Source organism: Micromys minutus, assembly GCF_963924665.1.
Source record: "Micromys minutus genome assembly, chromosome: 9".
NCBI lineage: Eukaryota > Metazoa > Chordata > Mammalia > Rodentia > Muridae > Micromys > Micromys minutus.
This window is the reverse complement of record NC_137978.1, coordinates 18,721,924-18,745,245: the sequence shown is the minus strand read 5'-3', so window position 1 is coordinate 18,745,245 and position 23,322 is coordinate 18,721,924. Positions and strand designations below refer to the sequence as shown.

Sequence of the window (23,322 nt, the reverse complement as noted above, 5' to 3'; positions counted from 1 at the left end):
GGCACAGTAGTTTTTATAACACAGTGAGGCAGCTCTTATATTGGCAAAGGACAGATTATGTCTTTAACAAGTGCCCTGGGGATTCTGGAGCAGCCAGTCTGCAGACCAGGATGTAGGGACCCTCCTTAACAAACGCTAGACTATAGGGTCCAAGATCTGGTGTCCAGCTCAGCATTATGACAAACCAGCTCTGTGGTCTTGGACATAGCCTTGGCTGTTCAAAGGATAATTTTGTCCATCTGCCTCCCAAAGCTATTTTTTTTGAAGACCTACTTTGTGTCAGGACTAGATGGCAGGGAGATTACATGATGAGTCATGGTTGAAAGAGAAGGTATAGAGAACATAATTTCTAATAGTCTTATGAAAAAGAGAAATCAAAATAAGTAAGGGGTGATAGGGTGCATGCTTTAGATGGGGTAACTAGAAAGAGCCTCTCTATGTTCTGTGCAAAGAGACCTAAATGACAAGAAGAATATATCAATGTAGATAAATATCTGTAGACATCAGGACAAGGACCAGGGCTGCTGGGGTAGAAAAATGAAAGTCTAATAAACTAGAACAGAGAGATGCATGGGAATTTTGGTCTCCCATGAAGTTGGAGAAGCAGACGAGTGGCCATAACCATGTAGAAGACAGTTAGTTGTGAAAAGAAGCTATACATTTTGTTTGAATTATACTAAAAAAGTATCAGGCAAACTGTATGATCTGGTTGATGTTTCAGAAATAAAAAAGGGTTCTGTCTTAGGAAGAGACTGCCATGAGTAAGGTCAGAGTGGAGGCAAGGAGGCCACCCCGACCCTGGAGGTTGTACAAGATCAGGATAGCATTTAGTAATAGTCACAGAGATGTCTATTAGAGTTGGGCTGGGTTTGGAATTAGAGTTGATATTTATTAATATCAGTGTTATTCCATATTTTGCCTGCATTTAGTACTCCATCAGGGTTAGGGTTTACCAGGTCACACATGATCTTAAATGGAAGGGAACAGTTCTGCACAGTCATTAAAAACATGGAAAGCCTACACCCATGCTCACCTGCACCAAGTTCCTACTCCAAAATACAGCTCCAATGAGCTTATTCACGTCTGCGCAGAGGGCAAGTCAAACAGAAAGGGACAATAAAGAGGCCGGCTTCAAATATGAAGCTGAGCGGCTGTGTATGAGGAACCAGAGAGAATATGCAAATTATGAAATGCAGGTGTCAGACCCAAAAGATTTTCTTCAGCTAATGAAGAACAAGAAGAGTGAATGCTGCCAATCTGGAATGTCCTGCCTTTAAATGGTTAAAACAAAATCAAATCCATTTGACTTTCAAAAGATTAAGCTTTAGGTATATGAAATGACCTCATGCGGACCCTTATTTCCCCATGGTGCTTAATAAATGAATCTTTGCATTGTATTTTATGGTCATGTGCATACACTGCTGTATTTTTTTCCCCAGATGATAAAAAGCCTGTTAAAGCATAGCATACGAAGAATTTCCACTTCCAGAAAGGAGGCGTAGGAGACGTGGTTGTACTGTTCTCTACTCCTCTTGCTCAGTGCAATCTAAAACCCTGACTATAGTGTGTGCAAACACAAACTTGAGACGTGGAAAGAAGAAAGCTGACTGGCTAGAGCCCTTAGAAACTGAGGGACAGTTCAGCTCACACGATTGTGAATTTATTGGGCTTCCTCTTTGCCTCATAAACTCTAAACTTGGAGCTGAAGAAGGGGGCTATCAGGAAATACCAATGTGTATGTGAGAAATATAAAGTAGAAGCTTGTTCTCTCTAGCAAAAGGAACAGGAAAGAGACAGCACAGCAAGATGAGTGTTCCAAACGGTATTGCTGAGCTTTGAGCAAATATCACAGAAACACTGTGACCCATACAACATGGGAACACAGGCAAGCCTGGACTCACCTTCTCTCACGGACAACACAAAAGGAGGTGGCTAACTCAACATACCCATGGGGTGGTGTCATAGAAAATGGGGTCTTTCATCCCTACTGGGAGCTAATAAGAATTTTTGGGGAGCCTAGACCTCCACCGTCACTCCATAGACTTTGTATTCCCTACTTGGGAATCAGACCCCTACCACTACCAGCAGCTATAAGGAACACTGTTTCCATTGTGAAGACCAATGAGACTCAGAAAGCCCACCCTGGCCAATAGTAATAAGGATTCCCCTGACATGGAAAACATGAGAAATCAAAACAGGAAGCTGGACTTCTACCCCTCTGTGCTTCCATGTCTATACGATGCCAGAGAAAATGGCTGAAATACTTAAGACTTACATAGAATATAGATTCCATGTAACAGAATACAAAATACCTGGGCTATTTTTGAAATCACTCATCACTTAAAAACTCAGTTTTGCAATCCTTACAAAGTATAATGCTAGAAGACCTATCCAGTATAATAATGTAAGAAAGGAAACAAGATGCATGTGGAGTTGCTCTATCAGGTGAGGCTGGCACCTGACCTAACTGGGATTGGGAACACACACACAGATACACACACACATACATAGACACACACAGACACACACAGAGACACACACATAGACACACAAACACACAGAGAGACACACAGACACATACAGACAGACAGACACACACACCCGCGCGCGCGCACACACACACACGTACAGAAAAGTCAGGATCGAACAGTCAGGGCTCAGTATAGTGGAGCAACCCCAACTATGCAAAACAACGCAGAACTCCACAGTTTAATTATGGCCAGCTCAGGGGGAGGTTAGCTCATTTCCTTAGGAGGTCTCGGTAGGGAATAGTCTCAGGTTGCTCTTACCTGGGAGGAGACATGTGGTTATTAGTTTTTCCATACAGTGCTAATACTAACAGTGAGACCAGAGGAAGGCTTTGCCATCCTTCCGAGCTACTCCCCAGGGGCAAGATTTGCCATCTTCCCATGGGTCTGAGGCACTGACTGATGTCACCATGGTCATGTTAAACAATATACATTCAGTCAGGACTTCATTCATCCTTTGCATCTTCTCCCAGGGCTTCTGCATAGACTGGCAAAGAAAAAGTAAAGTTTGTCCTTTCTTCAGAAGGACTGATTGTCTATATAAAAGTCCTTTTTAAAAAAGTGTGTGTGTGTGTGTATGTGTGCGTGTGCGTGTGTGTGTGTGTTTAAGTGGGTTTAAAATGACCGTTAAAGATGCAGTAAGGGGAACAGCAAAGGAGAGTAAGACAGGAAGCATCGCTTGCCAGACTGTGATTGTATCGTCACAGGAACTGGGGTTGTATGTTATTGGCAGGATAACAGGAGAAGCAGAGCAGATCTCCCAGGAGCAGGTCCTCACAAACATGCTTAGCTCATCTTGACAATGATGAGGAAGCCATCCAATTCATAAAGGGTAGCTCACTGATGATGGGTGTCTGAACAACTAAGTGGCCATAGGCCATAAACAAGGGGACCTTACCTGAGTATAATACCTTATACAAAAGTTAATCTGTGGGTGGCTGACACTGACCAGGATTTTTTAAATAGCTGTTTTCACTCAGTACATTCTCTTTATCTTAAATGTAATGCCAATAGTTTGAATTTTAAAAGATGATATTAATTTATTTTAAAATCACCCATCATGAACTCCGAAATTTCCAAAATCAATAAACAACTGGTCTCCTGATATAAAAAATACAGTTTGAGGACAATAAAATATAAAATATAAAGATTAAATAAAATACAAAGATTACTTCAATGCATCACTAAGCTGAATGTAAAACTTAAACCATAAAACTTTTAGGAAAAGAAAAACATAGGAAGTCATCTTTAGAATAAAGGTCTTTGTAAGTAGTTCCTAGACTTGATATAAAAAGCATAACCCATAAAATAATAAATTGAATGTTATCAAACTTAAACACTTAGGTCTGTGAACGGCCCTGTTAAGGCCAAAGGGAAAGCTGCAGACTGGGCGAGCATCTGCAGACTGTATGTCTGACAGAGGACTGTGTATAGACTATAAGGACCTCTTAAGATTCTATAGCAAACGGGGTAGTGGCTGCAGGTTTTGGATGGAAGAAGACAGCCACAGGTGTGTCACTCTGGAAGTAAGAAAACTGCCCCACCAAAGTACTTGATTGTGCCCTGGAGATGAACCATCCGCCCTCACTGCAATGTAAGTTGCTGGAGTCACCTCTGCTTCTAGGCGAGGACATTCAGGTCCATGTGAAGATGGCAGTCATGGAGCCCCAGATTTGTGCTATTTGACTGTTTGAAGCCTTGGTAGCCTATCACCAGAAATATGGTGATGAGGCATTGAAGATCAGTCATCCTGATCCCATATGACCAGCCCCTGTTGGTAGCTTTTTTGTAAATCCAGAAAGTCTGGAAGCTCTAGTGCCTGCCAGTGCTTGCTGCCAGAAGTCCCGATAAGCCCACTGTGAGAATCACGATATAGCTTTGTGAGATGCATGGTAAGGTTTTAATGTTTTAAACAGGAAGAGAGTCGATGATAAAATAATTCAGTTACAAAATACTCAAGTAGAATGTGGTGGCTGGCCCTGCAGCTTCCAACTGCTAGCCCTTCTGTGGAGGAGTGCATCCCAGCTGAGCTGCAGCCGTCATCTCACCTCAGCTGCGGGATCACATTCCCTTCAGAGAAGTGAGACCCGGACCCAGAGTGTCCCTTAGACACCTGCCTCCCTGAGCGTTCTTCCCTGATGGTAAATAAAGTTTACATCAGCGTCAGCTGCTTCTCCCTGCTTTTATCACACTCTTTAAAGGGAATGAGCCCAGTCCACTTGCACTATAGTTATTGCTTGTCTAATGGATTCTAGGCTCTCTGGAGCCCAGACTATGCCTTCTTAAGTCTCTGCTTTTCCCACTTCCACCAACAAGATTCACCAGGAGAAGGCATGTGCAAAGCATCTGCTGAAAGTGTGAATGCTTTTAGAACATTGCCCGTAAAGAAGCAGGGCTGAAGAACTTACAGAAAGTGACCACCACAAAAAAACAACCATGCCTATAGAACAGCAGTCCTCAATCTGTGGGTGTCGACCCCTTTGGCAGGCCTCTTATCTCCAAAAATATTTACATTGTGATTCATAATAATAGCAGAATGACAGTTATAAAGTAACGACAAAAATCGTTTTATAGTTGGGGTCACTGCAATGTGAGGAGCTGTGTTTAAAGAACACAGCCTTGGGAAGGTTGAGAGCCACTGCTCTGGAAAGAGGAGAAATGGATATGGAGACAGCTGGCCTCTGGTGAGATGGGATAGATTTCTATAGGTGATGACTACATGACAGTGTAACTGAACATTTAATGAGGCCACAAGTACAAGTAGATGCCACCTATGAGACTCGAGGATATGGCAAATCTCCAGACTAGTTATTTTATTTTCAGCTGACAAGGATTCTTGAAGGTGACAGTTGTATTAGTCTGGACCAAGAAGAGGGAATAGCATAGAATGGGAGACAAAAGACAAATCTAAGCAAAGTCTTTATCCATAGTGATAAGAGAGAAATGCACATGGATGAGGAAGCTACCGTGCAGGACCAGTGGGCCTATGCCGTGCCTCAGTGCACATCCTGACCCCCAGGAAAGATGTGAGGCATCCAAAAGGAATTTATAAACCAACCAGGGATGGGGTCTGGCTGTGGCTGTGCACTGTTACCGTATGTGATGGGTGACGGCATCTGCACATCCTGCCCCTCTCTACAGTACAACTAAACTGTCACAGGAAGACAGGAAAGAATGCTATTACTCAGAGTCACCTTTCAAATATTCACCCACAGGGACATGGTGATGGTAATCCTTATTTTATAAAGAAATCTTTGCCCTCGATTGTAAAAGAAGAAAAGAAAAAATTAGTTTGAAAGCATTCTGCTCCCACTTCTAGGAAAAAGGGCACTAGCTATAAGGAACAAGATCTGCTTCCACACAGATGCTTGGGGGAAAGTTCCTTCGCTAGATCTGATTACCGGTAGTTTGAACACAAGGTATTATACAGCAGATAGCTCATGCACTGAAAAGAAATTCAAACCTGCAGCTGTAATTTTTTCTATTTTAAATCTACTGCTACTACTACTTCCTAAACTCCTGGCTAGTAATTTCCAAATGCTCAAATAGCGTGAATAGACATTTCACCAAAAATGGTGCATGTGGTAAATATGCAGGTGAGAGATAGTTGACAGCATCAGCCATTAGGGAGAGGCAACTTTAATGTCATAAGATGTCACTCTGCAACTGTCCTATGAAAGAAATAAAACGTAGCAAGGAAGAAGGGAGGGGGTGCCATGTGACAGTTTAACTTAATTCCTCTACATTTATGCCAAAGAAAGATGGTGTCCCCACAGCTACCTGTTCCAGAGTGTTTATGACAGCTTTATCAGAATCTGGAAATAACCCAGATATCCTTCAGCAGCTGAACAGCTAAGCAAACTGTGGTTTTTCCCATGTCATAGAATACTACTCTGCAATAAAAAGGACCACACCATTAAAAAAATGCAACCAAAATATGTTATAAAAGCTGGAAGAATGTCTAGAGAGTTCTGAGAGCTGGCAGGGAGCCGAATGGGAAAGGTTCCAACTGTTGGAAAGTTAAGGAGGGGAGAATAATTCTGTTTACACGACATACTTCAGATGCTAAAAGCAAGAAAATAAAAAGTATACTAATTGTAGCCAATGCATTTAAGGGGATCCAGGGTTATAGATATCATGCGGAGTCCATGTAGGGGCAGATGGTCTGTGGCTTAGCCATGTGAATGTCCACACTGAGACCATGAAATTGTGCTGTGGTTTCATAACATGGTTGCATTATGGGAAAACTGGATACAGACTGCTCTGGGTTACTTCTTAGAACTGCACATGAATCTAGAACTGTTCCACAGTAAACAAAAAAAAAGCCCTTAAAGATTGTCTTTTATATTTAATGATTAGAACATGTTCATCATCCTCATTGAGTACCATGTTATTATCTTCAAATTCTTCGACCTTGTTCTTTTCCTATTAAGTCTGTGGTAGGCACGTGAGTAGACAGCAGAACATAGTGGGTCATGCTGGAGCTGAACACGTGTCCTCCATGGAGTTCTAGCACCCAATCCACAACACTGTTGATGAGAGCTCTTTCTCACCTCCAGGGAAGCCACTAGTGAAAACGTCCCGAATGACTGTGCTCAACACGGAGAAGCCAACCGTCACAGTGGATATCGGCGGCACTGTCAAAACCATCCAAAGAGTGAATGTGACAATCAACTGCCAAATGGCAGGTAAGAAACCATCCTCAAGTTTATGTGTTCCAATTATCTGTTGATGGAGCTTTGGCTGGGGGATACAGTGTAAACTAGACACAGATTCTCTCAAGGACTCCAGAACTGAAACACATACTTCATTCAGAATGTGAGGGTGCATTGGAAAGTTAGAGTGGGAAGGTTAATTCTACCTAAGTCAGGTGGAGTAAAGGAGACATTAGGGTTTTTAATTATTCATGTTAGACAAATGATAGTTGTGTACATTTGTGGGCTACAATGTGATATAGCACAGAATGATTAAGGCAAGGTAATCAGAATTTGTTTGTGTTTGTGCCCATTTCAGTAGTGTTTGTGTGTGTGTGTGTGTGTGTGTGTGTGTGTGTGTGTGTGTGTGTGTGTGTTAAAGCAGCTGTGTTACAGAGTGAGACTTAGAACTCACTGTGTAGTTCAGGCTTCAAATCCATTGCTTTTCTCCATCAGGCAAGTGTGTTACAGGTAGCAAAAGAAAAGGAGTAGAAATAGCCCAGAAAGCTGGAAAGCTCGTATTGACCAGGGAATAAGAGGAGCTTAAGTGTGAATGTGGAAGGCCTAAATCTTTACGAGGTGGCAGATGGACCATGGGTGACCTTGGATGAATGACCAAGAGACCCAAAGAAAAAGAAAAGTCATACTGCTTACGAGTTGGGAAGATGGCTCAATGGGTAAGAAAAATGCTTGGAGTGCAAACAGAAGAACTTAAGTTTGAATCTTCAGCACCAGGCATGGCTATACACACCCTGTTCTAAGAGGTTAAGACACATGGATTCTAACATCTCACACCTGACCAAAATGTTAACTTCAGCTTCAATAAGAGACAGAGTCTCAGGAAGGAAGGAGGAGAGCATGATGCTATCCTATGACTCTATGAGTGTGCACTGAGTGTGTACATCTTAGCACACATGTGCATACATACAAAGGAAGGAAGGAAGGGAGGGAGGGAGGAAGGAAGGAAGGAAGGAAGGAAGGAGGGGGAAGGAGGGAGGGAAGGACAAAAGAGAAGGAAAGGGAGGGAGGGAAAGGAAAGGGAAAGAAGATGGAAGGAAGGAATTGAGGGGGATGCTAGAAAATAAAAAAATGACTCGCATTCATATTCATGTTATAAAAAAAAATCTATGTGCCAGAAGCAATCTACAAATTCAAATCAAAAATCCCATTCAAAATCCCATTCAAAATTCTAGGACCAATCTTCACAAAAACAGCAAAGACAAAACCTTAAAATCTATACAAAGGCATAAAGACCAAAGGTCATTAAAATGTAATTGATCAAAAACAATATTGCTAGCAGCATCACCATGCCTGATTTCAAGTCACACTGAAGAGCCATAGTAATAAAATATCATGCGTACAGCACAAAAAGAGACACTGATCAATAGAATAGAACTGAGGGCCCAGATATCAGCCCACACTCCTACAGACATCTGATTATTTTAAGAAGAACTCAAAAATGCACAGTGGTCAAAGAGCATCCTCAACAAATAGTGCTGGGAAAATCGACTCTCAACATGGAGAAGAATAAAACTCAACTTCAAATAGTTCAAAAACCTCAACATAGGCCTGATGCCCTGGAACCAGTAGAGGAGGAAATGGGGGGTACACGTCAGCAGACAGAAGGACCTGCCAGTTACACTGGAAATGAGACCAACAACTGAGAAACTGGATGTCGTGAAACCAAAATGCTCTACACAGCAAAGCAAACCATCCATCAAGTGAAGTGTCAGGCACAGAGTGAGAGGAAATCATTGCCAGCTCTATCTCCCCTAGAAGATTAATAGTATATTATACGAAGAGCTCATAAAGCCTAAAAATTAAGAAAACAAACTCAGTCAAAACCTGGACAGTAGTTCTTAACAGAGTGTTCTCGAAAGAAGTGCAGGTGTCTCAGGTTTTTGAGGTACACCCTCCTCATCATTCATCAAATTAGAACTACTTTGAGATTTTGCCTCATCGCCGTCAGAATGGCAATCATGGAGAAAGTAAATGATGACAGACAGAGGTTGAAGGTACCAGGAAAGAGAGACCTTTGCTCATTGTTGGTAGAACTTAAACTTGTTACAGCTGCTATGTTCACTAGGAGATCTACTACTACTTAGGGACCACTCCTGGGCACATCTAAGAACTCTTATCTTACTGCAGAGATAATTCCCCAAACATTTCACTGCTACTTTGTTTGCGGTAGTCAGAAAGGACACGAGCGTGAACACTGTTCAGCTGGTGGATAATGGGATGTGGCACCTAGACACAATAAGATTTTATACAGCCGTAAAGAAAAATAAGAGCATAAATTTTCAGGTAAATGGATGAAGCTAATATATATATATATAATCAAGCCAGATAACCCAGACACAAATAGAGAAGTATTATATGTTCTCTCTCATGCATGGATCTTTAGATTTGTATGCTAACCTGGAGAATTCATATAAATAAGGAAATTGGGGAGGAGGCACTAGATGAGAGATGTCTTAAAGTAGATGGAATAGCAGAAAATAGATGATATACCAAACTGCTGATATCTTTCCTGGCTGCCCACTGGAACTATGACTCTGTTGCTAAAAGCACCATATACCCAGAAAGAAGACAGATCCTGTGTGCTCCTACTGAGCATCAGGGATGCTAAGAGGCAAGACTGACAGAAGAATAGACAGCAAAACCAGGAAATGGACCATTGGGTTGCGATCCTTTGGGGCTCAAGAGACTCTTCCATCTGGTCACCTAAGACCATCTGCATATCAGATCTTTACATTACTATTCATAATAGTAGCAAAATTAGAGTTATGAAGTAGCAATGAAATAATTTAATAGTTGGGGTTACCACAAATGTATTAAAGGGACACATTGATAGGGAGGTTGAAAAGCACTGAATTAAACATTTGAAAGAAATCGTGAAAGCCAGATGCCAAGTCAAGAAGAAAGTGGGGAACCTAGAACATAAGAACTGCTATGGCAACCAAGACCTGGTCACTGGGACCGCATACAGAAGTTCAGTTGATGGCCATTGCCTAACTTTGAGGCTAGAGTTGGGTGTAGGTTGGGGTTTGCTGTGGGGAAGAGCATGCATAAGTAGAAGCCAGTCAAAAGCTAACATCTCTTTATCATCCTCCACCTTCATTGTTGAGGCAGAGTCACTAAACCTTAACCTTGCTTACAGATCCCTGGAGCTCAGTGGCCAGCGGTACAGTTGAAACATTACAGATTTTTGTTTTGTTTTTACCCACAGAACTATGTATATCAGTCCTAACTAAACCTGTGCCTGTTGTTAAATCACATATTTACCCAAAGCAATTGGGGGAAATCTCAGTGTTGGTGTAATTAACTGGGTGTGTAGGGAAATGATCCCCACTGTGCCTCTAACCAGTGTTCTGACAACATTGCTAAATGTAACGTGGCTCAGGAACTGCTTTTATCTAACTACCTTAATGTTCCTCCTTCCCTCTCCTACTCTAACTGGGGGCTTAGCAGCCCTCTGCCTGGTTAGGTAAGATTCACTAAGCCCTAGTAACATCGCCTTGTCAAAAGCAGGGGAGTGACTCCATTAAGGCTGCTTAAAGGAAGGCTGTCTGTCAAGTTCACTTCTTTATCCATTGACAGTATCCTACTGAATATCTAATCAAGGTCATATCAGAGGGCTCCCAATCCAAGGACACACTGATGGCACGATTAACCATCACTATCTGGTGAGAAGAGAGGTTCGGAAACGCATAGTAATACAGCACCATCTAAAGGGTAGCCATTCTATCCTTATCTAGAAGAGCAGGGTGGCTTAGACAGTTCAGGAGATACAGAAGCTGAGCTCACAGTCCCCCTCTCCAACCTTCCCCACGGTGCACATTCTAACATACTTCCCCCATCGCAGCCCTCCTCCTTCCTCCCTGCTTGCTGATTAACATGTGTCTGTCTTGAGCCCAATTCTAAAGGATATATAAAAGTGTATTTAAAGGACATCTTCTTCATAGTTCACCTAGACTGCCCCATATCATCACATGTTTAAGCCGTTAACAGTTTCTCATTAACGAGTGTTTCTACACATGTGCTCTCCACTTGCAAAACGCAGCCCCGCACACTCTTCCCAACCTTCGGCAGAGAGAACATTAACCAGAGAGTAGGATGAGACTTTTTTCTTAAAAAGGGATCCGACCCATTCTTTCATTCTTATGATCGTTCTCTCTGGGGTAAGAGTTCAGAAAATGAAGGAAAGGACCAATGCAGGAAACTGTGGGCAAACGTCCTATGGCAGAAAGAGTATGCTGCATGTGACAACATGAACTCGGAGTGGTGTGTGCAATGTGGCTGACAGTGGCAGAGAAGGCACTGAGGCTGGAAGTAAAGAAGCAGGAACCAGGTCTTACAAGTGCTCGTAGATTATACTACAGTTTAGGTTTTTATCCTGAGAGCAAGGGATGCTTCTGAAGGTTTTGATGGTGCCCTGGGACTGGTGCTATAGATAAGAGTGGTCTAGGAGCCAAGTAGGAATGCCTCAGTTAGGGCAGGTTAGAGTCTAGTGTAAAGTAAATCCTGCTATTCCCCAGTGCAGCATCATGCTTCAGATACAATAGATTATCAGGGCTTTCTTAAGAATTCACGGTGTTCAGCTGGACTGCATCTGCCCTCACTAAATCATTCAGGTGCACATTCTATTGAATTTCTAAAGCCTCCCTGGGAGTCAGTCTCTCTCTCTCTCTCTCTCTCTCTCTCTCTCTCTCTCTCTCTCTCTCTCTCTCTCTCTCTCTCTCTCTCTCTCACTCTCTCTCTCTCTCTCTCTCTCTCTCTCTCTCTCTCTCTCTCCCTCCCTCCCTCCCTCCCTCCCTCCCTCCCTCCCTCCCTCCCTCCCTCTCTCTCTCTCTCTCTCTCTCTCTCTCTCTCTCTCTCTCTCTCTCCCTGTGAACCAGAAAGAAGGAGAAAAGACTTACCTCAGGCCATGGCCATTTATAACTAGAAGAGATACTGGGGCCTATCCTCCAGCAATACTTGTAAAAATAGAATAAAAACGGTTTTGGGGAATGACCACCAGTGTCTGCCACAGTTCCTGAGGAGGAATGGAAAAAGAGAGCTGAAAGCCTCTTAGAGTCAAGACTGCCATGGTTCCTTAGACTAGTCACCAAAGCTGATGTGTGAATCACTGATATTTGAATGACTTTTCTTGTACCAAGCCAAGTGCCACCCCCACTGCATGTGCACACACACACAGATACACACACACACACACATACACACACACTCACACTAAGAAACTTCAAGAACATAGCATGTAAAAGTACACCTTTAGACAGCCACTTCAAGGTGCTGACAAGCTGCTACGGAACAAGCAGCCCTCCAAGTATAACAAATGGTCCAGTTAGCAAGAGTATCCTGTCTGGGGATACTAAAGAAGGAAGGGGTATTATAGCATCACACTTGCTGGCAGCTGAGCAGAGATTAAAGGCACTAATCCTTGTAACCGGGTTCCATTACCAGCCATTCTGACTAGACCCGTTTATTGGTCTGTCCAAGGGAGAACACCATGTTGCTGTTAAAAAAATGCCACAGGGGAATAAAGCAGACACAGGTTAGTTTGCATCCCCTTTGTAGACACAAATAATATACCCAGAAGTCCATCGTGGAGCCTGAACAAGTGATTAGTAGACATCAGTAGAGAGCCAGCCTGTGCTTTGCTACAGAGTGCGTTTTAAACTATTTTTCAGACAACACTCTATGTAGGTGTGCTGGCATGTTATAACAGATGAAGGGGAGAATGTCTCCAAAACATGAAGGAGCTTTTCAACAACAAATAGCTAACTCAGCTAGCTTTGGTAGCTTCTAGAGGCCCCCTTCCTTGCAACACCTTTGGTGCTGCAATGGCCACAAAAAAAGATAAATGATCATATTTAAAGATCTAATGGCTTAGAAATCACAGCAAGGGGTTGGGGACTTAGCTCAGTGGTAGAGCATTTGTATAGCAAACCTAAGGCCCTAAGTTTGGTCCTCAGCTCTGGAGGGGGAAAAGGTAACTAGAAATCACAGCAGGGCACATCAGATGTCCTCTAAAGAGACAGTTTAGCATGACAACAGGCTGTAAAGTGTATTTGTTGAGAAAGGAGTTCCTGACATTGAAGGTATCTTCACTCTGAGATTGCTAGTCTAATGGCTGGCCCAACAACAAGCTGCAGGGACCAGTGACTATAGGCACATTTTTTTTTGAATATGCATGTTTATGTGATAGGTGTATGCATGTACTCGTGTGGGTATATATTAGAAGGATATGTGTGGAGTTTGATGCTGGGTAGATTCCTCAATCAGTCCTTTGCCTTTATATATTGAGGTAGCATCTCTCCCTAAGCCCAGAGCCTAATCATTTAACTAGACCAGCTAGCTAGAGGATCTAGATTGCCCTGAGATCCTCTGTCTCCACTACCTAAGCTCTAGAATTATACTCCACACAGGCTGCTACACACACCCTATCATTTACTTGAGTTAACACTCAAGTTGGGATCCCAACTTTAGTCCCTAAGCTGTGCAAGCACTTTACCCACTGAGCCATCTCTCTGGACTTCTTAGTCTGAGACCCACTTTTCTCCTTTATGTACCGGAGTTGATATTAGTACACGGCCTGCTGAGATCATTATGGAAAATACGTGTTTACATCTCTGTAATATTTGACTTGTAGTAAATGCTTAGTTAGTATTATTTTTAGTGATGTCAGAGGGCTATGTTTGCACGGCTCATTACACGCGTGGTGTCAAGGTATTCTGAACACCAGGATTAGGCTAGTATGCCTGGTGCCTTTCCAAGTATGTGTTGGCACATCTAGGGGCTAATGAGAGTCTCTGAAGCATAGTATTCATCCCTTAAGAGAGAAGAGGGACTAGCTCCCTGGTACCTTGCTCATTTTCTTCATTCCCTATTCTTTCTTCACAATGTCAAAGCCAGTCATGGCCATCACTCCAGACATCCTTATAGCATCCTTTTCTGCCCTAAGGTCCATGGTCCCAAATGAGAAGTCCCTACACTGTGGCAACAGCGATGACCCGTTGTCAGTCTCACAGCGAGGGTCTCTTTAAGAATGAGCAGGAGGAACATTTGTTACTAAACAGACCAGAGAAGGGTTTCCGTATAATCCTCTTCTCCTTGAGAGTGCTGTACAGTATTGTACGGAGTATCACAAACCCCTTCCCACCGCTATCCTGAACATTTCCATCTCTTCCGTGAAGCCCAATCTGATCTCACCAGAAAAATATCCCTTCCAGGGGATACACCCAATCTTGCCCTCATTGAGAAGCCTAACTTTATGGGTCACAAGGCAAGGAATAATACAGGAAACAGGACATTTTCAGTCAGTTCCTGGAGAAGTAAGAAATAGCTCTGTGAGCGCGCTCTGATCCCCTGGCTTCTTTCCTTTCTCTCTGTTCCCCCCTTCCTCTGCCATACATCGGTTCTCTCCTCTGCATCTCTGGGCTGGGGACATCATACCACAGAAGTGTCTGTATCCACATACAGGACTGTAACCATGGCCTCTGGGAACATAAGCTCCAAATTCCAACAAGGCAGCCATGGGGGCGTTCACTCCTGTTTACCTAAGCAGTGCTCCCTCTGCACCAAAGGACAGGCCCATCTGAGTCCCTTGCCCCTCTTATCTTTCTCAAAAACAGCCTTTTGTTCCCATCAGGGACTAAAAGGAAGATGCCCCCAACTAAGTGCTATCTGGAAGATATTCAGTAGAGGAGGAAAGACCCCTTCTAGTAATAATAAGATTTATAACAAAATTTATAATAATAATAAAATTTATAAGAACCCATTTCCCCCATGCTTCTGAGAGAGAAGTAACTAGATTTGGTTTTTTCTTTAACTCCTTTTCAGGGACTTTTCAATAACACAAAAATTAATGTAAAAATTGGAGCTCAGGGTTCATCAGCCTAGCTGGCGTGGGCAGACATCATGATACGCTTGCCCTCCCTAGTGGTGCTATAATGGAAGCTCGGCTCTTCTGCCTCCTACCTGCATCTTTTCTCAAGGTGTGTCTGGCAGTACTGGCAGCCTCTCTCTTGTGGAATCAGGCTTTGTATCATTACTGTGTGTCTTTTCCTGGGGTGACAAGGTTTCAATATTCAAACTGGAATTTCCTCCTATTAACCCTACTCTTCCTGAGCAATTAAGGCACATAGTAGGTGCACAGGTAACTCCTTGGGGAAGTCAGAGCCCCAAGTTGTAAGCTATCTGTTTGGGACAACACCACATTGTCTGAGGACAAAATATAGCCCCAGCTCTGGGAAATCACTAGACTAAAAGTCTAGGTCTTTGACTTTTCTTGGCATTAGCCCCAGTTTCCAGTATTTGACATTCTAAGCATTACTTGCATGCTTGCTGCAGAATTCTGTGGGCAAACCGGACTGGGTGGTATAAGAGATGAAGCCTAGAGAGTCAGTACCCCAAACCTTCAATCCTCCAGCTCCCTGAGAGCCTATCCTCTTGGGGAGCCTTTTCAGAAGGCCACCTAGGAGCTCTTGTCACAGACTGTAAACTACTTACTTCTCGACTTCAAGAAAACTTCCTGGGGAGCCCAGGTAATTCCTAGAGTACAGAATCTGGCTACCAAGGATGGGCACCCACGGCACAACTAAACACAAGCTCCCTGATGCTCACAGACAAAATATAAGACTCGATTGTAGGAGGGCAGAGGCTTAGCCTGTGGTCTGTTTCCTCTCCTGCATCTGATGTCTCCACTTTGTGTTCTCTTGTTTCAAGAAGATGATCTTTGTCTGGGTCTCTCTTCTGACACTGTAACAACACCCAAGACAGCAACTTGTAGAGAGAGCATGTTCCTGTAGACTCATGGTTTTGGAGGCATCTGTCAAGTCTCAGCTGGCTTGTTACTTTGACTTAGTAGTTACACAACAGATCACCAGACAGGTGTATAGAAGAGGAAAACCACAGACCACTGTGCAGGAGGCAAAAGAGTAAAGAGGGGCCTGGGGTCCCATGGCCTGTCCTCAAAGGTATTCCTTCCACAGACTTCTTAGAAGTTCTGCCAACCAGAAGATTGTGCCTAGGAAAACATGGGACTTGTGAGGACCTGAAATCCTAATGAGAGAGGCTGGAAAGCCAGCTCAGGGGTTAAGATTGTATGCTATTCTCACAGAGGATATAAGTTAGGTCCCCAAAGACCACATCAAGGAGCTCATAACCACCTGTTACCCAAATTCCAGCAGATTTGATGCCTCTGGTCTCTCTCTGTAGAAACTTGCATTGACATGCATATCCCGCACACAGATGAACATGCATGCACATAATCTTTTTAGGGTTTTTTTGTTTGTTTGTTTGTTTTCTCGAAACCATGGCAGCTTAAAAAAAAAAATAGAAGCACATTTCCTAGCAGTTTTCATTAGTCTGAATCAGTCATGTCTCTTGATGTTTTATGTCTTTTGGTTTCATTTTTTAACATAACACCTATATTTTCAAAAGTGTCTGTACCAAAAAGATACCAAGATACACTCCACAGCCGACCATCTCCAGGTCAAGAACTGGCATTGTCGAAGCCCCAGCCTGTTTCGCTCTGAGTCACACAGAGACCCAGTATCCACTCCACTCCTCAAAGAAACCGCTCACTCTCCTGCCTCTCACGTAAACTGATGCTGATTGCTCTTCTGCTTTGTTTCTTAATTAAAATATAATTTCGTAACTTTCCCTTCACTGCCCCCCCTCCAAACCTTCCCATGTGCCTTCCCCACCTTCTAGCACCTTGCTGCTGTCTCTAACTTCAAGGCCTCCATAAATACAGCCTGCTCCGTCCATACATGTTACTTCTGGGCTGCCCAGTTGGTACTGCATAGCAGTGCGGGGGCTCTTCCCTGCGGAAAACTGTCTCCTGCTCTCAGCATCCCCTGGTTACCTGTAGTTCTTTGTCTAGGGCTGAGGCCCCACGACATTCTGCTTTCCACATTAGCATGTCTAGTGGTGTACTTCTTGCTCCGGTCTTATTAAGCAGCCATGTTGGTGAAACTTCACGCGTGTATAATGCCACCGGGTTTTGTAAATCACTGACAGACATGAAATTGGGTGGGATATATTCCTATATCTGGATTTTTTTTATCTTACTGAGTACTATGCAGGATTTTCATTTTTATGAGGTATATATATTTAGTTTTTCTACTTCGTGCTGTTTTCTCTGAAGAACTTGAATAGTCTTGTAACTTGCCAGATACCACCGTTTCCTCCCCCATTTTAACTGGCCTCCCCTTTCCTGCCTCATCTTTAGAAGTCTTCAAAAGCAAAATCTCTAGAGACAGTGAGGAGTCCAAGGTGATATTTGGTTTGGCTGAAGTGCATTAGAAGACGCCCAGGCAGATGCTTCCTGCAGAGCGGGCTGGGCTGGCCAGAGCCTCTGAATGTCCCGGGTTCGCCTGAACTTTGGTCTGATAAGCGTATTTTTGTCTTCCTAGGTGTACCCGAAGCTGAAGTCACTTGGTTCAGAAATAAAAGCAAACTGAACTCGTCGCACCGTCTGCACGAGGGCTCCTTGTTCCTCACAAACGTGTCCTTCTTGGATCAGGGCCTCTATTCCTGCAGGGCAGCCAATCTACACGGAGAACAGACGGAGAGCACCCAGCTCCTGATTCTAGGTAAAAAGCTTCTTTAAAGCACGCCGTCTGTTGGAGCACGGGTTAGGACGGTGAAACCAAGGCCAGCTCTCTTTATTCATTCACCCTGCAATGGTGCCTCCAACAGAACTGGAGTGTGGAGCCAAAGCTGAGAGTACGAACTGGCTCCACCTCTTGTTACTCAACCTTTGTGGCACTGAACTAGCTATTCACCTTGTTAAATCATAGATGCTGTTCTCTGTGGGAAACCTGATAACTGAGGATTTCCCATAGTGCTAGGGAATGGGGGTCATCCATTGGGGCTGGCAAAAGAAAAAAAAATTTTTAATTCCCATGCCAGTAGATAAGAAACATGGGTTAAAAATGCCATCTTTGTTAAACTTTTCTCATCCACTTCCTGGTAGTTTCTACCCTGCCTAAAAATCTTTACACTTAGTTACTAAGCATAAAACCTCCTTTATACAAAAATCTGTCACAGGTCCTTGTGCAAAATAACCATTTAAAAGTAAGAACAGTCCCTGGCCACTGGCCACCACAATGTTTCCCCAGGACAGAGTTTGGCCATCTTGCAAGCTACAGCCTGCTTTGTCCACCTTCTGTTTCCTTTCCACTGCGGTGGCTGGGTGACATCACTTCTAGATTGGATCTTACCTTTTAAAGCTCGAGCAATAATTAGAGCCCATATCCTGACTTTTCCACCAAGAGGAGTTTTCTTTCTAAGGGGGGTACAAAATATAAGAAATAATAATGAGATCCACACGTGTAAACCCCAATATACGCTGTGGACTTACGCTTGGATTTTCACACCCACCACTGATGACGTACCCTCACCCCCACCCACTCAGATTCCAAGGACCCAGCTGCACTTTTATCTCACTGGTGGCTGCATAAAACCTCCAGACTTCATAAGCCCAGAGAATTGTCTCGGACAAAAGAAGGACGTCATTTGTTTTCTACCAGGTTTCAGCAACTGAGCCGCTATTCTGGGGTCAGGCTGAGTGATCACACTCACTGGTAGGATTTTTGTTCCCAGTAAAGATGGCTCTTCTTTGTCATCTCTGATAACAAAAGATGGGCACCGAGGAGTGCTACCGTGGTATCAGCAATGAAGTATTTTCTCCAAGTCGATTCTTCCTGCATTCCAAATAGAATGTGACCCTGAATACAGTGTGTGAGCATGATGCCTTCCCCATTATCACCAAACCTCCAGAAGAAAACAATCTCTGTTCAGATGCGTTGATGGGCTTTTCTTTATTAGGAGTCTTAGGGCAATTAACAAATGTCAACATGGAAATATCATTTCTTTTTCACCGGTGATAATATGGCTTGATTCTTAAAGGGGAAGTTCTGTTTATCGAAACAAAATTTTATGTCAAGTCCTGTGACTTAACTTCTAGTCTGAAAGCTCGACATTGAAGAATGTGGCATTGGTTCTCATGCATTCATATGGCCAGTGGACAGATGTCTGTGTCACCTCAGTCCAAGTTAAAGGATACTCAGGAGGTTTTCAGGGGGAAAAAAATGAAGGGAAACCTGCCCCTGAAGAATATTCATTTCCAATGGGAAAATAAAATAGGCACACATACACAAAGAATTGCTGTAGGGACATAAGCAAGGCTGACATTTGGCCCAAGGAAAATAGATTATTTCTCACACAAGACTAGCCTTCCCTTTTTGCTTTTAATAAGTAAATAATGGAGGAGGAGAGGAATAAAGACACTTTGATGATGGCTGTTTACTCAGAAAGATGTTTATAATGAAGCAGCTAAGGCCCAGTAGACTGTGTACTCGCCGAAGGACAATGGTACAGCCAAAGTTCAAAATGTGGATTTCCAAGCATACATTTTTCCCTATAAAAGGGGTTGAGTGCTTTCTGTTTCTTATGTAGACACGTGGCTCACAGTTCACCATGTGCTCCTTCTGTGATGGTCTTTGGCAAACCCAAAAACATAAGACGCCATCAACACTTACTTATGTACATGGCTAACACATGGTATCAAAATGTCAAGCGCTTGGTAGGGGTCTGTCCAAACCCACCACCGAAGACTCCAGCCCTGACTCCTTTGAAGATTTTGTGTGACACCCCATAGTAACTTCTTCCTGCCCTCTTATGTGCTTGGCCTGCTTGGCCATACGAATTAGACCACAAAGCAAATCAACTTCTCAACTCGATTATCTCTCACTGAAAAGCATGCTTGTACAAATTCTTTTAAGTAAATTCTCAGATAGTATTCTACCTGTGGAGACAGTTACAAATTGACTTGTTCCTAAGGATACTATGAGTTAAGTAAAAAAAAAAAAAAAAAAAGTGGGTTAAAACTATTTATCTCACAACTTGGCATATAGTAAATGCTAAAATTGTCCTTTAAAAAAAAAATACCATCTTTGTAACGTGTTTCAATTTATCTACATTGTTAGAAAGGCCCAGTGGTGGTGTGCTTTAAAGCAGTATAAAGTGAGAACTCCTGAGATTCACAGGCCTGGTTCTTATTACAGACCTTGTTATTTCAGGCATCAAATAGTAAGTGTGAAACTCACCTTCATAGGTATACCTTCTCCATGGGAAAAAAAATGAGGTTGCAAGTTCATTGCCACAATGTCTGTCGTACACACACAGGGGAGTCTGCCTATCTCTCTGCCTGAACATATCATATGTGCTCTAACTTCCTGATTCACCATCTGACTTCTCCCAGATCCCCCACAAGTCCCCACACAGTTGGAAGACATCAGGGCCTTGCTCTTAGCCACTGGACCGAACCTTCCTTCGGTGCTGATGTCCCCTCTGGGAACACAGCTGGTCCTGGATCCTGGGAATTCCGCTCTCCTTGGTGAGTCCAACCCTCTGAAACATTGGGCAAAAATCCAGGGCTGGACAGGATTTATGGATGGGTGACTGCCTGCAGGTGGGAGGGAGGCAGCAGTGGGGGGTGGCCAACAGGAAATCACTAAATTGCCTACAGAATCCAGACTCACCAGTGGAAACTTGGCTGACTTTCCACACGAGGTGAGTGCGGCTCTCAGTCTGGACTCTATAGTTTGTCTGGATTCCAATATGGCCCCTCTTGGGCTGATGCCATGGCCCAAACCCTCGCCTCCAGGGGCACTCACTGAACTCTGCAAAGTGGGTAGCAGTGAGCAACCCCTTCTGTGTCTCCTTCCCACCATGAGCCCTCTAACCTCTCACTCTGAAATAGCTAGAATCAGCTTTTAAGGGCAAAACTAGTGTTTGCAAGCAAGAGGCCAGAAATTCTGTCTAGGTCATCTCATCCCCTACAGAGTCACCCTCCCTTCTGTCAAACACTGGAGAGCAAGCTATGGCCTACACAACTGGAATCTAGAATAGCAAAGTCTTTTGCTTGCATCTGAAAGATAGGACTGTGCATAGAAGAGAGCAAGGAATGTATGGGAAATCTGTATGTCTTTCGGAATCAACACTGGTTTAGAAAGAAAAGACCATGAAAATGGAGAAGTTCTCTACACTATATGCCTGAATGTGATAACTGTAGATAGAATTATTTATTCTCTTGGCTCATCTGTTAACATTCCTGTTTTCTCCCATCCAAAATTTTACCAGTCACACTGGCCATTACTTACCAGAATGGCCAAGAGCCTCAGTGGGTTTACAATTAGGACACAAAGATTTCCTTTGATTTCAGTTTTCATTATTATCCAAAATTAGTGGGGAGCCCTTATATCTTATCAGCAGATGGGAATACTTCTGTCTTCTCTATTCTTGTCTTGGACACAGTAAGCCATCAGTCGAATCAAGTGGCTCTCTTCCGTTTGCCACAACATGAAGAGCTTGGCATTATGTTTTTCCATATCCTACTGAACAGGAGCCACACAAGCTTCACATTTCAATTCCTTGGCTTACTAATGATAAGATTGCTCCAAATTAATTACGGGCATGGTAAACATCTTTGTTTTAGACTCCTCGTTATCCTCTTAGTTATAGCCCAGTGACTAACAAAGCTCATAGCAGTTGCTAATCTTCAACTGAATGACTCTTTTGGGTCACACAGGTACCATTCCATAAGCAGAAAGGTTCATGGACTCATACCTTTCTGTGATAGCTGTAATTTTTTTCTCCCCTATTCTGAAATAATATTTTTGTCTCATGTTAGCCATGGGCAATAAGGATTTATTGTGCTTGCTGCATTCCATTGCGGGTTTATGATGCTTTGTTACCTTAGACTGGTATTTAAATCTAACAGTTAAGACACCTTAATATTCCAGACTGCCCCATTTGAAGGAGACAGTAAGCCAGTGTTCACAAAGTCCCTGGGTGTAACAGCCAGGACAAAAAAATAGCACCACACCAGCACTGAAGACCTAAGGGAGCTCTGTGAGCAATCGTGGAAATAAATTAGGGTTAGGAAATTGTGTCAAGTATCAGGACTCTGAAAACTGGGTTTCCACAGCCCAGAGCCTCCATGATGCTTAGAAATTGTGTGCAAAAAAAAAAGGGCAGCATTCAAATCAGCAGACTGCAGGAGAAATGGTCAGTGAGGATTAAAAAAAAGAAAACGACGTCATGGACCCTGAGATGAACTGTGCAAATATTTGTCTGGGATCCTTTTAGAACTAGCTGTACAATTCCTTTGCTTTGAGGCTGGTGATGGGCAGCCACACTAGAATCAATATTAGCAAGGCTCAGCCAGAGTTCACCTCAACAACTCTGATGCCCTCTGTCTACTTTGAGCGTCTCCTGCTATTGACTCATCCAGATTTGGTTCACCCATGGTCCTCTGGCTGGGCTCTCTCTTACAAGAAATGGGTAAGCAAGGCAATTTCACACTGAGTTCCTAAGAAATTAAAACAGTAATGAGCATCAAATCAAGGAGCATCTTGAATTCTGGACTTTAGAAAAGGCAGGTGCATTATGATAGGACACTAAGATGAATATAAAAGACGTTTAACCTTTGTATTAAATGTGTATGGTCAGGTGTGCGTGCACATGAGTGCAGTCAGATCCCTTGGAGCTGAAAGTATAGGAGGTTGTAATTCACCAGACATGGATGCTGAGAATCAAATTCGGATCTTTTCCCAGAGAAGTGATCAGGCTTAACCTCTGAGCCATCTGCCCAGCTCTTAGCTTTTCTTTACAAAAAGATGATATAGTAAAAATAAATAAATAAATAATACTCATCTAGTAGTCTGAATAATCAATCTAAGGGTAACATATTCTAGATCAGGACAGAAATATGTATCTTTTGTCACATGGGACAGGTACTACCTTGGAACTCATTAATATCCAAGCCTGGTCCACTTAGTTTCGTGGATAAAAGCCATTTGCCAGCCCTGATGGAGCCAGCAAGTGGTTAGGCTCAAATATTTCTTGGTGTCCGGAACTAGCTGCCTGTTATCTAACTGCACTGTGGTGCCACATGGTCCTGAGGCACAGGAGCGGTGGTTCCTGAGCTGTGGTTCTCCTGTTTCATTAAGGGAAGAGGAGAGGGGAAATTGGAGTCTTAGAAGCCATGTCTCAGAGCTAGCTAGCTCTTATTCGTTAAGACTTGA

At 43.2% G+C, this 23,322-nt stretch overlaps 1 protein-coding gene across 2 annotated transcripts in view; it reads left to right on the top strand.

Moving 5' to 3' along the window:
* Window positions 1–23,322, top strand: part of ADAMTSL1 (ADAMTS like 1) — a gene marked incomplete at its 5' end in the record, with an annotated part of 379,578 nt that overhangs the window by 317,091 nt on the left and 39,165 nt on the right. For both annotated transcript variants that reach the window (XM_080921555.1, XM_080921554.1), the window contains 3 exons: window positions 7,088–7,216; window positions 17,644–17,823; window positions 20,496–20,630. In XM_080921555.1, the coding sequence (XP_080777681.1) occupies window positions 7,088–7,216; window positions 17,644–17,823; window positions 20,496–20,630 (444 nt within the window). The remainder of the gene's footprint in view (window positions 1–7,087; window positions 7,217–17,643; window positions 17,824–20,495; window positions 20,631–23,322) is intronic.